The sequence below is a fragment of the Pongo pygmaeus genome, chromosome 5 (genome assembly GCF_028885625.2).
Source record: "Pongo pygmaeus isolate AG05252 chromosome 5, NHGRI_mPonPyg2-v2.0_pri, whole genome shotgun sequence".
Lineage (NCBI taxonomy): Eukaryota > Metazoa > Chordata > Mammalia > Primates > Hominidae > Pongo > Pongo pygmaeus.
In genome coordinates, this window is record NC_072378.2 from 137,071,160 (window position 1) to 137,092,594 (window position 21,435).

A 21,435-nucleotide genomic window follows, 5' to 3' on the forward strand; every position below is an offset into this window, starting at 1 on the left:
AGAGGTAACTATTCTGAATGTTGTTTATAATTCCCATGCACATGTCTATCCTTTTATAACACAAGTGTGTATAAAAGCATCCTCTTGCACATGATGATATTTTATATAGATGGTATGATACTGTACACAAGTAATTTTTTTACCCCAACACTGTTGTTTTGAGATATATTGATATCGATGTCTAAAGCACTAGCTGATTTAAGTGCTCTATAATATTCCATTAAATGATTATAGCTGGCTGGGCACGGTGGTTCACACCTGTAATCCCAGCACTTTGGGAGGCCAAGGTGGGTGGATTGCTTGAGATCAGGAGTTCGAGACCAGCCTGGCCAACATGGTGAAACCCCGTCGCTACTAAAATACCAAAATCAGCTGGGCGTGGTGGTGGGAGCCTGTAATCCCAGCTACTAGGGAGGCTGAGGCAGGAGAATTGCTTGAACCCAGGAGGTGGAGGTTGCAGTGAGCCAGGATAGCAACACTGCACTCCAGCCCGGGTGACAGAGCAAGATCGTCTCAAAAAAAAAAAAAAAAAAAAAGATTTCAGCTGAAGGTATCTATTAATTCTCCATTTCCTTGGGAGGAGGAGCTATTATAAACATGTTAACATAAACATTCTTGATTATATCTCCTTATGCATGCAAGAGACTTTTTTACAGTATACATTTAGGGTCGGAATGACTAAGTCTTGGTGATATGCTCATTTGATATTATTAAATATTCCCAAATTGCGCTTCAGAAGGTAGCATCTCTCCCACCAGCAGTGTGTAGGTTTCCCACTCTCCACAATCTGGCCATCTGTAGTATAAGAGCTTTTAATTCTCAACTATCTGGCACGTGCAGTCATGTTTCATCTTGTTGTTTTGCTTTGTTTTATAAGTAGCATTGTTTAAAGTGAGTGGGGAGTGGCCCAGAACATAGAGGAGCTGAGGAAGGGAGTGGAGGAAAGGATCACAAGAAGATAAGCTGAGAGCTGGTGTCATAAAGGAATTTCTAGTGATAAGAGATAGTTCATTAAAACAACTTCCTCACTCTACACAAAACAGGTTCATTTCTCCTAAGTCATCAGAGGTGTTTAATGCATCTGCGCCACAGCTCATTGACCAGGAGTGTCCAGACTTACTCACCACTTACTGAGAGACCCCAAGTGGAAGTTATGATCATTTCATAATGCATGAAATAAATCGGAAAATAATTGTTACTAGCATTTCTTATTTTAAACCAATGTAAATATTGGCATAGATATTCTCTCAATAAACATTAGTAGGCACGTGAGAAATTCTCATGAGATTTAAAGAAAATTGTAAAAAATAAAAGTGTTGTTACAATGTTAAAGAAAAGAAAAAGAATTGGCCGGGCGCAGTGGCTCACGCCTGTGATTCCAGCACTTTGGGGGGCCGAGGTGGGCAGATTACTTGAGGTCAGGAGTTCGAGACCAGCCTGGCCAACATGGTGAAACCCCATCTCTACTAAAAATATAAAAATTAGCCAGGCATGGTGGCACGTGCCTATAATCCCAGCTACTCTGGAGGCGGAGGTTGCAGTGGGCTGAGATTGCTCCATTGCGCTAAAAAAAAAGAAAAAGAAAAAAATCAACTTCCTTCTCTCAAAGTGTAATGATCATCTTCTCTTGAAAAAAAAAGTAAAATTTTTCATTCTTAGTACAACAAAATAGTACTTGTGATTTAAAACAATGGATATAAATCTTATTACAATTAAATGCTATGACTAGATTCTAAATATCCTTTCAAATTATACTTCAGACATAGATTTTTAAAGTACTTTTATAGCTCCCATTACTTTTCCAGGAGCTTAAATTAAAACAAAAAAAATTTTTTTTCTACGATTTCTTCCTGAGAATTTGCCACCAAAGAGAAACTGCAGTCTTCAACAAAGAGCAGCAGATTAAAATAAAACTTGTGCAGCTGTACTTTCTAGATGGCCAAAGAATCAACCTAAGTGAAACTAAACATATGACAAGAATAGCATTCTAAAACTGCCTTTGCCCTGTGAAAACAGAGAAATGCTTTGTTTTTATTTCACTTGGCTAATCCTTACATGATATATTATTTTAAATATCTCTTGTTCTGCTTCTTTCATTGCAGTTTTCCTATCTGTTGGTCAATGGCAGGAATAAGGGTTACATCTTTAACTAATTGCCCAGAAATGAATAAAACTAAAAATACACACACACCCCAACTCTTTTCGGTAGCATAGGACCTGAGGAACTTTCAGGACTCAGAGGGAATTGCTAGACTGCCAAATATGCTTCCTATCCCAGATATTTCTGTCCTCTGCAACCAGACACATGACCTACCAGGCTAGGAATAGTCTAAATAAGAAAACAGCAAAAGTTTAAGTTAGGAAAAGAAAAAAAGACGGATGTTACCTAGGAAAACTCAGGAGGCATAGCTGATAGGCTTTTCTAAATGAACACACTCAGCAGGAATATATGATATAATTTTAACTAGAAGTAACTAACAATAATGCCTAGCGGTCAAGGGCAACAGGCTTTGGAGTCAGGCAGTCCTAATCCCAAATTTTCCTAGCTATATCACCTTAGGCAAATGATTGAATTTATTTGAGCTTCGGTTTGTGATACTAAAAAAATGCTAATAGAAAATACATCTTACAGAGCTCTTTTAAGAATTATTATTATTATTATTCTTTGTTTTGTGATTTTTTTGAGACAGGGTCTTGCTGTGTCGCCCAGGCTGGAGTGCAGTGGTGTGATCTCAGCTTACTGCAACCTCTGCCTCCTGGGTTCAAGAGATTCTCATGCCTCCCAAGTAGCTGGGATTACAGGCATGTGCTGCCACACCTGGCTAATTTTTGTATTTAGTAGAGACAAGGTTTCACCACATTGGCCAGGCTGGTCTTGAACTCCTGGCCTCAAGTGATCCAACTGCCTCAGCTCCGCAAAGTGCTGGGATTACCACACCCAGCCTCTTCTTTAAGAATTTGAAAATGTATGCAGATAAAGCACTTGGTACCTAGCACATAGTAAATACTCAGTAAGAAGCAGATAATATGTACAAGATAAATGAGCACAGTTTAGACATCATTAGCCTTTTTAAGGAACTACTTCAATCAAATGCCAATAACACTCCTAGACAAAGGCTAGCTTAAAACAATAAGCCAGTTTATTTGTTCCAGACATATGTGTGGTAAGATTAGCTTTATCTCTTTCTCTCAAATGTAAGTTTATTTCATTTAAAAATACTTCCCTAGGAAAGTATGGGCACAAAATTAAACCACCAGATACTAGTACGAGCAAGAGCAAAAAAATGTAGAGAGTAAAAAAATCTCCAACATTATAGGGCCTGCTTAAATAAACTTAATCTATCTAGGTGATCTAGGTGTGGCGGCTCACACCTATAATCCCAACCCTTTGGGAGGCCAAGGTGGGAGAATCCCTTGAACTCAGGAGTTCAAGACCAGCCTGGGCAACATGGCAAAATCCCATCTCTACAAAAAAGAGAAAAATTAGCTGGGTGAGATAGCATGCATCTGTAGTCCCAGCTACTCAGGAGGCTGAAGAGGGAGGATCACTTGAACGCAGGAGGTCATGGCTGCAGTGAGCTGTGATCACGACACTGCATTCCAGCCTGGGTGACAGAGCGAGAACCTGTCTAAATAAATAAATAAATAAATAAATAAATAAATAAATATATAAACTTAACCCAAAGAAAAATGAAAAGAGCTAAATAAAATAATCTAATTCCTTCATCAAATACTAATGTGGGTTGCAAATAGCAGCAAATCAAAATGTCTAATTAAAAATGAGTTACAACATTTTATGATGTACTAATTAAAGGGGTAAATCTGGAGGAAAATTAAGGAGGGGCTTAAGGATTGCTCCAGGTAAAGGATTGCTCTAGGATAAAAAAACAGACTTAGGACAAGTAGGGGCAAATCTCTTAGAACTGTTTCAGAGTATTCTGGAAAGGGATATACCTGTCAATCACCAGCACAATGCCTGGCATGTAGTAGGTATGTTTGCTCAATGAAGTTCTGCAGATTTCTCAAAGAAAGCCACACATGCTTTAAATACTCAGAATGCAAAATACTACAGACTTTTTTGCATGAAATATGGGTTAGAGATACTCATATAACAATTGCTAAGTCATTAGTAATATGGTTCAGGATTCTAGAGCTCAATGTCCCAAGGTTGGCTCAGATTTGGGAACTGGAAGACAGAGCTGAGAAAAAGCCACATGAAGCTAGCTGGAAGTTTCACAAAGGAAATGGATGATGGCAAGCTCAGCATGCGATTCACTGAACTGTGGGATGCTTTTCAAAGAAACACACAGTGTAAAATCACTTGGCCTGGCAAAAAGCATTTTAGGCAAACTTCTTTGGATGGAGGAAATGCCTTTATAGCAGTTAAGTTCCTATTACTGGAGAGAATGACATTGAGACAGGTTGAATTTTGTAGACAAACATAGTAAGTTTCTCTTCCTTTTCTCCCATCTTAGTTTAAATCATACCCTAGTGAAAGAGGATGGCAACTATTTTGGTATACTCAGAGAGAATTTCTCAGAGCACTTTCAAGTAGGAAGTGTACTTTTACTTGGGAGACTGGTGAGCACCATGAAGCTCCCAAAAGTGACAAAGCATGAAGGCTTGACCATACCTTATGCAATCTCCCTTCTCCATGTCTGCGCTAATGACTTCCTATTTACACAGTCTCCTCCCCTACAACCATAACTGAAACTCAGAACTCAATGTGAACTTTTTTCCTACTCGTGTCATCAAATTTCTACAGTGAATTCTCGATAAACTTCCCAACTTGACTAGTAATTGGTGCATACTACCCACATATATAAACGTCTTTCACAAATAAAAGCTACTTAAAATGTTTGGATGACAAACTGGTATCCCTGAAATGCTGATGCTAAAATGAAACATTCAGTAAACAAGGGAGGTACCTTCAGTGACTGCAGAGAGTCCGAGTTAGTATCACAGTAGAGGATGATGTTGTTGGCCATGCTGAAACTTTCTCTCACCCCAAGGTGGTAAAACAAGGACGGCTGCCGGAAGGCATCGCTCATCTCCACCACCGCAATATCTGCAAACAGAAAACAAAGTCCCCCGAAGAATGACACCCAAATAATGCCCAATCAGCACATTTTGGTTTGAATTATCTTAGTATTCAAAAGAGGAAATAAGGAAATGATAGGGATTTTCTCTCTTAATTTATCACTGAATTTTGAATTTGCAGCTCTACCTGCAAGTGGTTTTATAAAATGTAACAAACCCCCTTTTTCTGTTTTTTTTTTTTTTATGAACAACTACTATTGTTTTTTTTTTAAATTTTATTATTATTGTACTTTAAGTTTTAGGGTACATGTGCACAACGTGCAGGTTTGTTACATATGTATACATGTGCCATGTTGGTGTGCTGCACCCATTAACTCGTCATTTAACACTAGGTATATCTCCTAATGCTATCTCTCCCCGCTCCCCCCACCCCACAAGGTCTTGCTGTCACCCAGACTGGAGTGCAGTGTCATGATCGTGGCTGACTGCAGCCTTGAACTCCTAGGCTCAAATGATCCTCCCACCTCAGTCTCCCCAGTAACTGGGACTACAGGCATGCAGCATCACGCCCAGCTAATTAAAAAATTTTTTTAGAGACAAGGTCTTCCTATGTTTCCCAAGTTAAACTCAAACTCCTGGCCTCAAATAATCCTCCTGCCTCAGCTTTCCAAAATGCTGGGATTACAGGTATGAGCCACCATGCCTGGACCAAACCTGCATTTTTTTAAAGAAGAAGGAGATCATGTGATTACTGGAAACCGAGGAGAATTTGCAATGGTGGGAAGCAGGGGCTAATGCTCTCTCATAAATTTCAACATTAAAACACGTTAACTAAGATTCCAAATAAGGAAATTAAAAAAAAAAGCAGATTCATTAAAAAACAGCAATAACACATATAAAACGAGATTTAAAAAAAATAAATAGGTAAGCTTATTAGTTAATACAGAACTGGGTTTTAGAGTTAAATAACTGATATCTAGTAAGTCCCTGGTAAGTATAATCAAGAACAAAAGAGAGAAAAAAGGTATAGAAAATATAACGAAGGGGAATATAACCACAGATGCAAATCCATCCAAGGCTCAAAGATGACCAGTAACAAGGTAGTAGAAATGTGATATCAAAATTTGACAATGTCACAAAAATGAAATTTAGATTAGTCTAAAACTCCTTTATGGCTATAAACAAAAATATGAAAGAAAAACTAACAAAATGTACCAAGTGTTATAAGACCTAGATCGTGAGTTTAAAATTTATTTGCAGAATGCAAGGATAGCTCAATGGAAAAAACTCATCAGCATCTTGAATATGCTCCAAGTGCATTAATTAAAATTCTCAATCCATTTCTCATTAAAAATAATTGCTGAGCTGGGCATAGTGGCACACACCTGTAATCTCAGCTACTCAGGAGGCTGAGTTGAGAGTATCACCTGAGGCCAGGAGTTTGAGGCCAGCCTGGGCAACACAGCAAGACCCCTAGCTCTAAGAAGAATAAAAATTTTAAATTAAAAAATAATAACTGCAAATTAAAAATATAAAGGCACTTCCTTAACATAGAGAATAATATACATTTCATAACAACTTCCAACTTTGTGCATTTAGATATTCCCATGAAAATCAGAAATAAAGGCTGTCAACTGTTCCCACTACTTACTATATAACGGCTTTCTGAAAATCCCAGCCACTGCAATAAGATTTCTAGAAAGTAAGAAGATATAATTCTAGAAAATAAAATAGATAACTATCTCTATTTGCAGATGTTGTGGATGTCAACCAAATACCCCAACAGACTTAGCTGAATAGCTATTAGAAGTAATAATACAATTTAGTAAGGCATCAAGATGCAAAACTATTATGAAAATAAAGAGCTTCCTTTGTAATTGCAATAAATATTTAGGAAATATAAAACAGAAGCCATTCATAATTACAATGAAAATGTTAATATATAACAAATTTAAAAGAAGATGATTTCTTAAAAATATATGTAATATGTGAGAGATGAAAGGTTAATATCTTTATAAATCATCTCTTATGATCAATTTAAAATAACTCGGCAATGATAAAAACATTACATTAGACAATCATGCTACAGACATCAACAAGCAAATTCACAGAAATTTAAAATGGTAAATAAACATGTGAGAAATTACTCTACATCTTGCTTCTAATAAATGCACATTAAACCAACTATAAAATGTCAATTGTTTTGCCTAAGAAATGGGCAAAGTAAAGGAGTCAATGAAAATGCAGAGAAATGACACTCTTTTATGCTGTGGGAAGTGTAAACTTTCTTCTTTCTTTTTTTTCCTTTTTTTTTTTTTCTTAAGGCAGACAGTTCTCAGTTTGTTGCCCATACTAGAGTGCAGTGACAAAATCATAGCTCACTATATATGTACAGCCTCAAAATCGTGGGCTCAACCGATCCTTCAGCCTCAGCCTCCTGAGTAGCTGGGACTACAGGCGTGTGCCACCATGCCTGGCTAATTTTTTTAAATTTTTTGTTAACACAGGTGTCACTATGCTGTGCAGGCTGGTCTCAAACTCCTGACCTCAAGCAATCCTTCTGCCTCAGCCACCTAAAGTGCTGGGATTACAGGCATGAGCCACCACACCCTAGCCAAGTATAAACTTCTAGAAGGCTTAAATCCTAAAAATTATGTACACTCTGACCCAATAATTCCATTCCTTGGAATTTACTCTGAGAAAATTATTATAAATGTGAATAGATTTACCTGTCCATTGAAAAAATATTTTTTACAATAAAATAATGGAAAATGTCTAAACACCTATCAGTAAGAAAATGTTTATATACGTGTGTGTGTATACATGTAATAATGATATATATGTATATAATAATTTCAAATAATGGGAAATCATGTAACCAAAGAAAAAGAAAAAAGTAGAAGAATACTTAGCAACAGGGGATAAATTCAAACTATATTAAGTAAAAATAAAAAGTAAAATATAATATACATACTGCCATGTATAGCATATACATTAAAAATATAATGTATACATTATAATGAGTGCATTATGATGTTTACATTCTATGTATATATCCATGTGCATAAAAAATACCTGAAAAGTTGTACACCAACTTTTGTTGGTAATAGCTGTGTTATAGGGATTATGGATTATTTTATTTTTCTATTTTATACCTTCTATATTTCCCACAATTTCTATTATGAACATTGATTACTTTCACAATTTAGGAACCTATCAAAATATGAAATGAACAACATTCAAGACCTGTGTGATGGAATATAAAACCAAAGTACAGCACATAAAAATACCGCAGATGCTTGAGAAGCTGTTTGGTGCAGAGTCCACCTTGTCTAATGAGCATGAAATTAGCATTAAACTTTGGTGAATGAGAAATCAATCAGATGAAATGGAGGTAAAAGACACAGAAGTTTATGAAGTGGGAAGACAGGTCAAAGGAGCTTCAGAAGATTTTTTTCCCCCCTCAAGGCTAAAAATGACTTAAGGACTCTTTAATACAAATAAAGAGTTTTCTTTTGGGGTCCTTAACATTTCTGCATCAAAAATCAACACATGACAAAAGTGAGTCATTGCATCCTACCCACACAGCCCAGCTGCCTCCTGCACCCACACAGCTTCCTCCTCCCACAGGTGCCAGCCACTCAGCAGTCAATCACATTGCTTTAAAATCAAGAAGCTGTGTAATGTAGGGCTGTAAGAAACCAAATAAAACACTTACTGATGAAAAATAAGAGACACGCAAAGAAAAATACTAGCTAAGTTAAAGTAATGAAAGGAGGGGATAAATTTTTCCAGAGAACTGACATGTGGAATTAGATGCTAAAATAAAATAAAAACACTGCAGAAAACTTTCAGATTAAGAGAGAAACTAGACTTTTTTTTTTTTTTTTGAGATGGAGTCTTATTCTGTCTCCCAGGCTGGAGTGCAGGGGCACGATCTCAGCTCACTGCAACCTCCACCTCCCGGGTTCAAGTGATTCTCCTACCTCAGCCTCCCAAGTAGCTGGGATTACAGGTGTGCACCACCACATCCAGCTAATTTTTGTATTTTTAGTAGAGACAGGGTTTCGCCATGTTGGCCAGGCTGGTCTCGAACTCCTGACCTCAGGTCATCTGCCCGCCTCAGCCTCCCAAAGTGCTGGGATAACAAGCACGAGCCACTGTGCCCAGCCTAGACATTTAAAACAAATGGTGCAAGCAAAGTAAGGTATATTTATTACCTCTGAACATCTAAACAGGAACAGATCCATTTCTGGATGCTATAAAGAACACTGAAAGGTGCTTATTGGTATAATTTTAAAATACAGTAATACAGTATGGTAACTCAGAAAAAGGTTGGCTTTTTTCTATTTCAAATTCAAATAAGTGACTTGTTCTAAGACATTTCTATTCTTTTCTAAATTTACTTTTTAATTGTCATAGAGCAAAATTCATTCTCTTTGTCTCTGATGTACAGTCTAACGGGTTTTGAAAAATGAGTACATACCACCATAGTCATGATACAAAATAGATCCTTCACTCCAAAAATCTCCCTCATGCTGTCCTTTTGAGGTTAGTCTTCTCCACACCCCAAATCCCAGTCCCTGGCAACCACTGATTTATTTACTGTCCCTAAAGTTTTACCTTTCCCAGAATGTCATATAAATGGAATCATACAGTATGTAGCCTTTTGGGTTTGGCTTCTTTGACTTAGCAAAATGCACGTGAGAATCATCCATAGACGTCCATTCACAGGTTTGAGGACATTTGGGTTGTCTCCAGGTTGAGCAATTTTGAATAAAGTTGCTATTCATGTACAAGTCTTTATATAGACACATGCTTTCGTTTGTCTTGAGTAAAGACCTAGGAGTAGGATTACTGGGTCATAGGTAAGGGTATGTTTACCTTAATAAGAAAATGCCAAGCTCTCCCAAAGTGACTCAAACATTTTGCATTCCCGCCAGCAAAGTATGAGGAGCATCTCAGCTGTCCAACATCTTTGTCAGCGCTTGGTATTGTCCGTTTTTCTTCTAAAGCCAGTCTAATAGGTATGTAGTGGTACCTCGTTATGGTTTTAATTTGTATTTCCCTAATGACTAATGAGGTTGAGCATCTTTTCATGTGCTTATTTGCTATCTGTATATCTTATTTGGTTAAGTACTCAATGCTTTTGCCCATTTAAAAATTATTGTTGAGTTTGTTTTCTTATTGTTGAGGTTTGAATGTTCTTTATATTTTCTGAATATTGTTCCTCTGTCAGATATGCAATTTGCAGATACTGTCAGATTATGACTTGTCTTTTCATTCTCTTAAGTGTGTCTTTACAAGAGAAGAGTATTTAAATTTAATTAAGTCCAGTTCATCAACTTTTTCTTTAATGGATTGTGCTTCAGGTGTGGTATTGAAAAAAATCTTTGCATAACCCAAGGTCACAAAAGTTTTCTTTTATGGTTTCTTCTAGAAGTTTTATAGCTTTATATTAAATTTAAGTCTATGAACCATTTAGAGTTGATTTTTGTATATGGTGTGAGGCATGGGTCAAGGTTCAAATTTGTTGTAAAGACTGTCCTTTCTCCATTGAATTGCCTCTGCATTTTCATCAAACATTAACTAGCTACACTTTGGTGGGTTTTTTTCTGGATTCTCTGTTTTATTTCATTGATCTATGTGTTTATCCTTTGTCAACACAACACTGTTCGGACTGCTGGAGCTTTAAGGTAGCTACTAAAATCAGGTAGGTCAACTCTATTCTGTTTTTCAACTCTATTCTGTTTTCAAATTTGTTTTGGCTGTTTTAGTTGTTCTCTTTGCTTTCCTATGTAAATTTTGAGAATCAGCTGGCTGTTGATATCTATCAACTGATAGCCACAAAAAAATCCTGGGATTTTGATTGGAATTGTGTTGCATCTAAAAAATCACTTTAGAAAGAACTGACATCTTAACAATATTGAGTCTTTCAATCCATGAATATAGAATATCTCACCTGTAATCTCAACACTTTGGGAGGCCGAAGCAGGCGGCTCACTTGAGGCCAGGAGTTCGAGACCAGCCTGGCCAACGTGGTGAAACCCTGTCTCTAATAAAAATACAAAAATTAGCCAGGTATGGTGGCACATGCCTATAATCCCAGCTACTTGGGAGGCTGAGGCACAAGCATCACTTGAACCTTGGAGGCAGAGGCTGCAGTGAGCCAAGATCACATGACTGCACTCCAGCCTGGGTGACAGAGCAAGACTCTGCCTCAAAAAAAAAAGAATATGGAATATCTCTCCACTTACTTAGGCCGTCGTTTTTTTATTAGTAGTTCATAATTTTCAACATGTAGATCCTGCACATAGTTTGTTAAATTTATACCTAAATGTTTTCTCTTTTTGGTGCTATTATAGATGGTACTGTTTTTAAAAATTTCAAATCACAATTGCTCATTGCTAGCATACAAAAATACAATAATTTTTGTAGATTGATCTTGTATCCTGAAATTTAACTGAACTCAATTATAAGTTCTAGAAGCTTTTTTCATATATATTATTTTATATGTATTATTTTACATGGACAGTCACATCATCTGCAACTAGAAGTGATTTTGTTTTTTCCTTTCCGATTTGTATGCCTTTTGTTTTTTGTTTGTTTTTGCCTTGTTATATTCACTAGGACTTCCAGAAACACAGCACTGTTTAAACAGTAATATTTCATTACCTAACTAAAGAAAATATTATCCGTGGCTACTTTCTGACTCTGCTGGGTACCTTCTCAAAAGTAGTAAAATAAACAGGTGAAAATTATCTTCCTTGTGAAATGATCCTAAGACATATTAAAAATACAAATGAAGATGTAATTATAATAAATTAAACAAACACTTGATACTCAAGAATTCCTGAGCCCCATTTATAGGAGGAACAGTTTATCCATTTCATTTTATAAACATATATTCAGTACTTACTATGTGTCAGACAGTATATGCTTTTCAAATATTAACTCAATCTTCCTAATACCCCTTTGTGATTGGTGGTATTATTTCAGGACACTAAAGCAGAGAATGTACCTCCCAAAAATCAGCTAGAAAGTGTTGCCACTGGAATTCAAACCCAAGCAATCCAGCTCTAGAGTCCAAGCTCTTTTAACTCTTCACTGACTCACATCCTAAACTTACAGGAGACAGAAATTCACAAGTTCAGAACACAAGTGAGATGTGAAAATAGATTTGGGGATCAAATCATACCAGTCTTATTATATATTTCATGAGTAAATGTACTTAATAATTATCTGAGTTGTTGTAATAATACTGTGAGTAAAACTGCCACATTTAGAAATTTAAGAAAGTTAGGGCCGGGTACGGTGGTTCACGCCTGTAATCCCAGCACTTTGGGAGGCCAAGGCGGGCGGATCACAAGGTCAGGAGATCGAGACCATCCTGGCTAACATGGTGAAACTCTGTCTCTACTAAAAATACAAAAAAAATTAGCCGGGTGCGGTGGCGGGTGCCTGTAGTCCCAGCTACTCAGGAGGCTGAGGCAGGAGAATGGCATGAATCGGGGAGGCGCAGCTTGCAGTGAGCCGAGATAGCACCATTGCACTCCATCCTGGGCGACAGAGCGAGACTCTGCCTCAAAGAAAAAAAAAAAAGAAATTTAAGAAAGTTAGTCATTTAAAAGTATAGACAAAGACACAAAAATCTCCTACATTTTTACCTAAGGTGTAATTTGTTTCCTCGTTCTGATTGAGTTAATGTTAAGTGGAGGATAACATGAGGTTTACCAGGGGTTTATTAAAGCATAATAAAATTTTTAGGGTAATAACATTAAACTATTAAGCTTAATTGCATTTTGGTCATCGAATGGCAGTGGCTGGTAGTCTGTGGGGTTTTTAAATTGAATTTCCCTTCATAATAAGGTATCTGTTAGTTAAATATCTCACATGAGTTGCTGCTGCTTGTGAAGAGAAGAGTTGAGGGAAGATGTTAATTGGTATTTGCTGAAATTTGACCTAAAAGTCATGTCCTGTTAGAGTCTCCTAAAGACTCCAAGTCAGTTTTCTAAAGTTTGGCAAGTAAATAACATCGGGAAACTGCAAAAGTCCTGTTATACAGCTAGGATTGTTGAAATTTTCAAGAAGGACATAAGCATCATCTATCATCATAGTCTTGAATTGGTCACAGTTGGGCAATCCCTACTACAAATGACTACTCTTTTAGCTTCATCAGCCTCCCTTTAATTTCTTGTGTGTTATTTGGTTAATTATACCATGTAAAATGATGCAAATTTATATCAACAGTATATTCTGGTCCATAATTTCCTCATCACTAAACTCTAATAAATGTATGCATGGTGATTCAAACATTAATCATTCTTATATTGCTAAAGCAAATTATACCTAACCTCCCCAACCCAGCCCTAATTTTCTTATTGGTGACATTGTATTACACTGAAGTGTTTTGCTGGCTTTTTGTTGTTGTTGTTAATCTGCTAAGTGAGGCCTGGTAGGGAGGTAATCAGAGGGATATTTTGCATTTCCAGAGGTTGGCCTTAAAAAGAGTTGAGAGCCACTACACTTACAAAAGGAAAGGGAAGAGAGGAAAAGGGAGAAACCTAGTGTGGAGGGAGGGACAGAACAGAAAAAGAGGGAGAGGAAGGAGGAGTGAAACAGAGACAAAGGAGGGTGCAAAACTAAGATGGGTGTTATAATAACTAAAGACCCCTTACCCGGGCAATAGCTGCAAGAGCTCAGCTTTAGAGAATGTGAAGGCAGAGAAAGCACACATCCTTCGGAGGTGACCAGACCAGAAGGTCAGGACCTAGAGCCACAGCTCAATGCCAGGAGGACACGCAGCCTCAGTAAAGCACTCCACAGAGCTGAAGAGCTGGAAAAGGAAACACTCTCATCTCCAGAAGAGTAATGAGCATGTAAATAACAGACAAGCCGTTCTTTGACTTCCAGTGTTTGAATCCCAGTTGTGTTTCTGGATGGATGACGTCAGACAATACCTTGAACTCTCTGAGCTGTGGTTTCTTCAACTATAAATTGGGAATAACAACATAGGTATTTACTGCACAAAACTGTTGTAAGGATTACATGTGTGCTAGGCACAGTAAACTCACCATGAATGGTAATCACATAGAGCCAGGACAAGAAATGCCCAGAGGAGACCCTTTGAGCAATGTATCATTAAAATGTGATCGAAGATAATGCTATTATACAACTAAACACCTCCTGATAAAGCCTTATATGAGTAATTTCTCATAGAAATGATGTTGAAGGCAAACTTATGAAAACATAGAAAAACAACATCAAGAATTTTGACTTGATCCTATAATCAATGGATGGATCCATCCATGTCCATGAGGTTTGAGAAGACGTATGTCAGGATCTAAGCTTCACTTTGGAAAGATATTTGTAGATGGATGATAGACTACACAGACTGGGGGCTGGGAGATTGTGTGGGAGTCATCCGAGAGAGCGTGTCCCTCAATTAACACAGACAACACGTGGGGAAACTCAACAGGCTTCAGGGACTTGGTGGCTACAGGCAAAGAAAGAATTAAAGATGTTTCTGCTTTGAACATGGATAATTAAGGATAATGATTTGCCATTAACATAGTAAGGGACACAGGGAGGTTTTGTGGTATTTTCTGAGACAGGGTCCCTGTCATCAGGCTGGAGTGCAGTGATGCAATCATGGCTCACTGCAACCTCCAACTACTGGGCTGAAGCAATCCTCCTACCTCAGCCTCCTGAGTAACTGAGACTACAAGTACATGCCACCATACCTGTTTTTTTGTTTGTTTGGTTGGTTGGTTTTTTTTTTTTTTTTTTTTGTAGAAACAAGGTCTCACTATGTTGACCAGGGTGGTCTCGAACTCCTGGGCTCAAGTGATCCACCCGCCTAGGCCTCCCAAGTGCTGGGATAACAGGTGTGAGCCACCACAACTGGCCAAACTTTTTTTTTTTTTTTTTTTGATAGGAGCTTGAGTTCAAATTGGAACACACTAAATTGGGGAGTGGGGGTGAATATATTACTGATAGCAGTCCTTCTGAATCTCAGCAGAAAGATCAAAAGCAGAAAGATCTAAGAGTAACAGCAGGCCGGGCATGGTGACTCACGCCTGTAATCCCAGCACTGTGGCAGGCCGAGGCGGGTGGATCACGAGGTCAGGAGATCAAGACCATCCTGGCTAACACAGTAAAACCCTGTCTCCACTAAAAATACAAAAAATTAGCCAGGCGTGGTGGCGGGTGCCTGTAGTCCCAGCTACTCAGGAGGCTGAGGCAGGAGAATGGCGTGAACCCAGGAGGCGGAGCTTGCAGTGAGCCAAGATGGCGCCACGGTACTCCAGCCTGGGCAACAGAGTGAGACTCTGCCTAAAAAAAAAGAGTCACAGCAATGAGTGACCACTGAAACAGTGAATGTAGATGAGGCTGTCAACTTAGAGTACAGAAAGAAATGAGGCTTCCTGGACTCAGGAATTCCCCTCCTCATTATATACCCAATAGAAACACAGATATGTGCTCATGTAATGAATGTTCATAGCCATACTATTTGTAAACCATTAACAGCAGAAGAAATTAAAAAGCATGCTATGTAGAGACAATGGATACTATACAGTAATGAGCATGAAAAATCTACAGCCACACATGACAACATGGATGAATCTCACAAACGCATTGTTGGGAGGAGGAATCCAGGTACAAAGGACTAGGCACCGTGTGATTCTGCAATATTAAAAGTCACAATGGCGCACACCTTGGAGAGGATGGGCCATGGCTAAAGGGGGCTTGAAGGGGTCTTCTGGGGTGCTGGTAAAGTTCTACTGCTTGATCTAGGTGCTGGTTACTCCAGCATGTTTGCCTTGTGAAAATTAACTCATTTCTAATCGATCATTTTGCCCAGAATGTTAAAAGAGAATTGCATTAGTTTCCTGTGCCATTGTAACCAATTATTACAAGCTTGATGCCTTAAAACAGCAGAAATGTCTTCTTTCACAGTTCTAGAGGCCAGAAGTCCAAAATCAAGGTGTAGGCAGGGCCAGAGCCATGCTTTCTCCAGAGGCTCTAGAAGATAATCAGTTCCTTGCCCCTTCAAGATTCTAAGTTTTCGGCACTCCTTGGCTTGTGATGTGTATGCATGTGGTGTCAAATTGCCCTCTGCCTCTTTTATAAGGTCACTTGTGATGACATTTAGGACACGCCCAGCTGATCCAGGATTATTTTATCTCAAGATCCTTCACTTCATCATATCTGCAAAGACCCATTTTCCAAATAAGGTACCATGCACACGTTCCAGTTTTGACATAGATATTAGGGTGGCAGGGGAGGTGAAGGACAAATTTTAGCTTACCACAAGGATTACAAAGAAGCTGCATGATAACGAAGGTAAGTACAACAGAACAAAAGGTGCTGAATACAAGATGAGGAAATGGAGGGAATGAGCCCAAAGGATTCTCCAAAGACTGGTGAAGAACAAAAGGTGACTGACGTTTTCCAAGGTCCATGGCAGGCACCTTTACAATCAGTAAGGAAAGCAAGAGATCAGACAATACTTTAATGGGACAGAAGGATCTAAAGGTTTTTAGTGTTAGAATGATGTACTTGAACATTATTAGAACAAGTGGAGACTGTACACATTTTTGAAGTCAAGCTGAAAGAAGAAAAAAAGAGAAAGATTTTAAAGGGGGTGCTAATTAATGGAGGCTATCTCTATATTTTCAGATGAGACAGATGGGTTGGGTTCTATGACAGGGGAGAAAAGTCAAACATGGGGGAAAAGGGATACTTTAAAGGTAAGAAGGAGGGAAGTACCAGCTGCAGTGGCTCACGTCTGTAATCCCAGCACTTTGGGAGGCTGAGGTGGGCAAATCACTTGAGGTCAGGAGTTCGAGACCAGCCTGACCAACATGGTGAAATCCCGTCTCTATCAAAAATACAAAAATTAGCCAGGCACAGTGGCGGGAGCTTGTAGTCCCAGCCACTAGGGAGGCTGAGGCTGGAGAATCACTTGAACCCGGGAAGTGGAAGTTGCAGTGAGCCGAGATCATAGCACTGCACTCCAGGCTGGGTGACAGAGCGAGGCTCCGTCTCAAACAAAACAAAACAAACAAACAAAAAGAAAACAAGGAGGGAAGTAACTAATGGCAAAGACAAGGAAGTGATGAGGTGAAAGGAAGAACAACGATCTCCTCCTTCACTTCAGGTAGTGACTTGCTCATAGACAGCCGGTAGCCAACAGAAAGGAAAGCCCTCTCCAGGGACAGCTGAAACACGCCTGAGTGACATCACTGGAAATGTGCCTGAAAGTAGCACCACCTGAGCTTCTGCATGTCGTGACCCCAATTCGTGTTCTTTTTCACTAAAAGGAATTCATTTTAGCATTCCTTTTACTTGTGATAGTAACAACGCTTACAACTACAGCAACAGAAGCAAGCTGTAAGCCTCCTAAGCATCAAAAACACCATTTTTTGAACTCTTATCTGCCTACAATAGAGTTAAAGGAAAATATGAAAACAGGGAAGATCTAGACTAGATTTGAACTTTATTCTGCTTAGTGGCCACAGGCAAAAGCCTTAAATAGACATTAAAATCCCAATCTTACAAATGAATGTTCTTGGTCACAAAATGGACTGGACTAACAAAAAATCCAGTTTTAAGCACATAGTACTTTTTCTTTTTTGAGACAGGGTCTTGCTCTGTTACCCAGGCTGAAGTACAGTGGCATAATCATGGCTCACTGCATCCTCGACCTCCTGGGCTCAAGCGATCCTCCCACCTCAGCTCTCAAGTACCTAGGACTATAGGCATGCACCACTATGCCCAGCTAATTTTATTTTTTGTAGACACAGTGTCTCACTATGTTTCAGGCTGGTCTTGAACTCCTGGTCAAAACCAGTCCTCCTTTCTTGGCCTCCTAAAGTACTGGGATTACAGGCATAAGCCACCACGCCCAGCTTCAAGCACATAGCATTTCAATGATGGTTTAGTAAGTGTTATTGAGGGAGCCCTGCAAATACTGTCACTGCGTTGTCTTCAAGTGAATCCCTCACATCAATTCACAAAAAAAGTGGGTAAATCACAATTTATATCTTCTGGTGCATACCAAGTACTTTATGAGGAGATATTTTCCTGATATGAGCATAGCAGTCCCCTACATAATTTTGCTTATTAGAAAAGTACAAATAGGTCCTACTCAAAAAAGTGTTATTCTCCTTCCAAGTTAAAACAGAGCCTGATTTATGCCTTAACTTTTTTTGTCTTTAAGTTAAAAAAACAAAAAACAAACAAACAAAAAAACCTTTTTTTTTAGGGCTGTTTTAGGTTCACGACAAAATTGAGAGGAAGGTACAAAGATATCCCATATACCTGATGCCCTCACACACACACAGCCTCCCCCATTGTCAACATCCCCCACCAGAGTGGTACATTTTTTACAACTGATGAGCTTACATTGACACATCATAGTCACACAAAGTCCATAGTTTACATTAGGGTTCACTCTTGATGCTGTACATTCTTTGGGTTTGGATAAATTTATCATGATATGTATCTACCACTATAGTATCATAATTATAGTATCATACAGAGTATGAGACCATAACACCCTAAAAATCCTCCAGGCTTTGCCTATCCATTTAAAAATGTATGTTTTAATGTCATGGTAACAGCAATACAACAGGTCAATGACCTATAAAGAGTATATAAGAAATGTATAAGTCAAAATAAACCGTAAGGTTTATTATGTGACAGGGACATGCTATACATTATAAACAGAAATGAGGGCTGGGCGCGGTGGCTCACGCCTGTAATCCCAGCACCCTGGGAGGCTGAGGCAGGCAGATTACCTGAGGTCAGGAGTTCGAGACCAGCCTGGCCAACATGGTGAAACCCTGTCTCTACTAATAATACAAAAAATTAGCCAGGTGCAGTGACACACACCTGTAATCCCAGCTACTCGGAGAATTGCTTGAACATGAGAGATGGAGGTTACAGTGAGCAGAGATCACGCCACTGCACTCCAGCCTAGCCAACAAAGCGAGACTGTGTCTCGAAAAAAAAAAAAAAGGAAAGAAATGGGATAGGAGGCTGGTTTGTTGGTAAAAATTTCTGTATCGCCACGGCAAACTATTTTTCTCCTTGAAATGGTTATATTTCATGAAGGTGTGCTGGGTTTGAGTCTATATGCATAAATTTAGATCTCTATAAACTCATTTTGTATAACACATTTCAGTCCTTAAGTAATCAATCTATTTTAATTAGATACTGAAAAGGCTGCTCATGAATACATGAACAGGCTTTTGTGAAGCTTATTACAGTTTTATTGTGGTTAAGGTCTATGTCATTTGTTTTTTTGGTCTCTCATATTTAGTTTTAATTAAACCATCAAAGCTTCATTCATTTATGCTTCAGTGAAGTTCCTCAGGCACACAGAGTAGCCCTTTGTAACTGTAAGATTCTTATGGGAGCATCCTCCCTCACAACCCAAACCAATAATCTGCCTCATTTAATTGGCACTTGTTTAAGTTACATAAGGTTATACAAGTTGATTTGTGATAATTTTTGAAGAAAATCCAACTGTTCTCACAGATGTGGATGCTGAGTGACGTACTCTTACCTAATCGTTCTATACCTTTACAACCTCTTCACACGGAAAACAGAAAGAGGACAGGGAGAACTTCACATTCTCTGATGATGTTCAGTAGCAAAAATGGCTGTGGTAGTTTAACTGATGTTTGAGGTTGTTCTGATTAAGTGGAGGTATTTCTCACTCTGGCTAGAGAAATAACTGTCATTTATGTGAATTATGTTTACATAAGCATTAATAGTTATTAAAGCAGTGTAACATGGTGATACAGAAAAACTTAAGACTCTAGAAAATTCTACAGGAAAAATGACCTGAATTCCTTAACAAAAACATCACAGGGGAGAAGAAGAGACAGAAGTAGAAATTAGATATTAAAAGAGACTTAAGGAACATAGTCAACTGTAATATGTGGACCTTGGTTGGATTCTACAAAAGCAAACTTTAAAAAATCATGGCATTTATGAGTTAATCAAAATTTTGAAAACTGACAGGATATTTGATGATATCAAGAAATGAATTATTTTAAGTACGATAAGGTACTGTGGTAGGAGTCCGTATCTTTTAGAGAAGAAAAATGTAGCATGATAGGCCGGGTGAGGTGGCTCAAGCCTGTAATTCCCAGCACTTTGCGAGGCTGAGGCAAGAGGATCGCTTGAGTTCGGGAGTTTGAGACTAGCCTGAGCAACATAGTCAGACCCCATCTCTATAAAAAGTGTTAAAAATAGCTGGGTGTGGTGGTGTGTGCCTGCAGTCCCAGCTACTCAGGAGCTGAGGCAGGAGGATGGCTTGGGCCTGGGAGTGTGAGGTTACAGTGAGCTATGATCGTGTCATTGTACTCCAATCCGGGTGACAGAGCATGAACCTATCTCTAAAAAAACAAACAAAAAAAGCATGATAATTTCATCTTATGTTAAAAAATAAAGAATGCTAATGTCTGGCACCACATGATGTATGCATTCCTTATCAAAAAAAGCATTATCTTCCATGCCATAGAAATATAATTGTAAGCAAGAAACACTATACCATTATTGCTGTAGAAAGAAAATCAGTATTTTTTTTTCTACTCCTGTAGAAACTAAATTAAATGAAATCCAGTTGCATACTACTTATGGGAAGAAATTGTTGCTCGTCCTGGTAAGCAAGCTAGTTTGGAGGGTTTTCCTCTTGTAATTATGGCTGTCATTTCTTGTGGTCTTAAACCCAATTGGATCTAAGAAGTGTGGGTGAGTGCCTGGGAGCTCCACAGTGCTCCAAGATTCTTAATGTGTCAACAAATGGAAACCTCTCACAGTCAGGATTCAACATCTCTAAAAGATGCCATACCCTTTCTTTCTACTGTTAAACTCACTTTTGACACCTAATAAATAATTTCATCTAGTCAAAATGTGCAATAGTTTTTGTTCAAATTTACTTCTTCTAATAGTATCTGTAATTCTGTTGACAGGACAGATGTATAAATGATTCTGCCAGTAAATAATTTCATTCCTAGCATACGTGTTGACATTCCATTTAAGTCCACCAATCCATTTAAGGGGGTTTGAGACTTCTTTCTTGAGAATGATTAGAGGAAATGAATAGGATTAAAACTATTCATTGTTAACTGATCTTTTAACTGCTGACAGACAGGTGGCTGGACTTCGCTGACTATAATGAAATAGTCTGGTTCTTTTTTCTTTCTTTCTTTCTTCCAATTGATTAAATCTATCAGTAAAGGAATTCGCATACTCTAGGAAAACTATGTTATTGTTGTTTTAGAGACAGAGTCTCACTCTGTCACCCAGGCTGGAGTGCAATGGTATGGTCATAGCTCACTGGGCTCAACTGATCCTCCCACCTCAGCCTCCCAAGTA

General features: G+C 38.4%; 1 protein-coding gene across 1 annotated transcript in view; it reads right to left on the reverse strand.

The window, feature by feature from the left end:
* The window catches only part of MAP3K5 (mitogen-activated protein kinase kinase kinase 5), a 236,587-nt gene that overhangs the window by 157,898 nt on the left and 57,254 nt on the right, over positions 1-21,435 (reverse strand). The window contains exon 3 of the mRNA XM_054491631.2: positions 4,929-5,068. Coding sequence (XP_054347606.1) covers positions 4,929-5,068 — 140 coding nt within the window. The remainder of the gene's footprint in view (positions 1-4,928; positions 5,069-21,435) is intronic.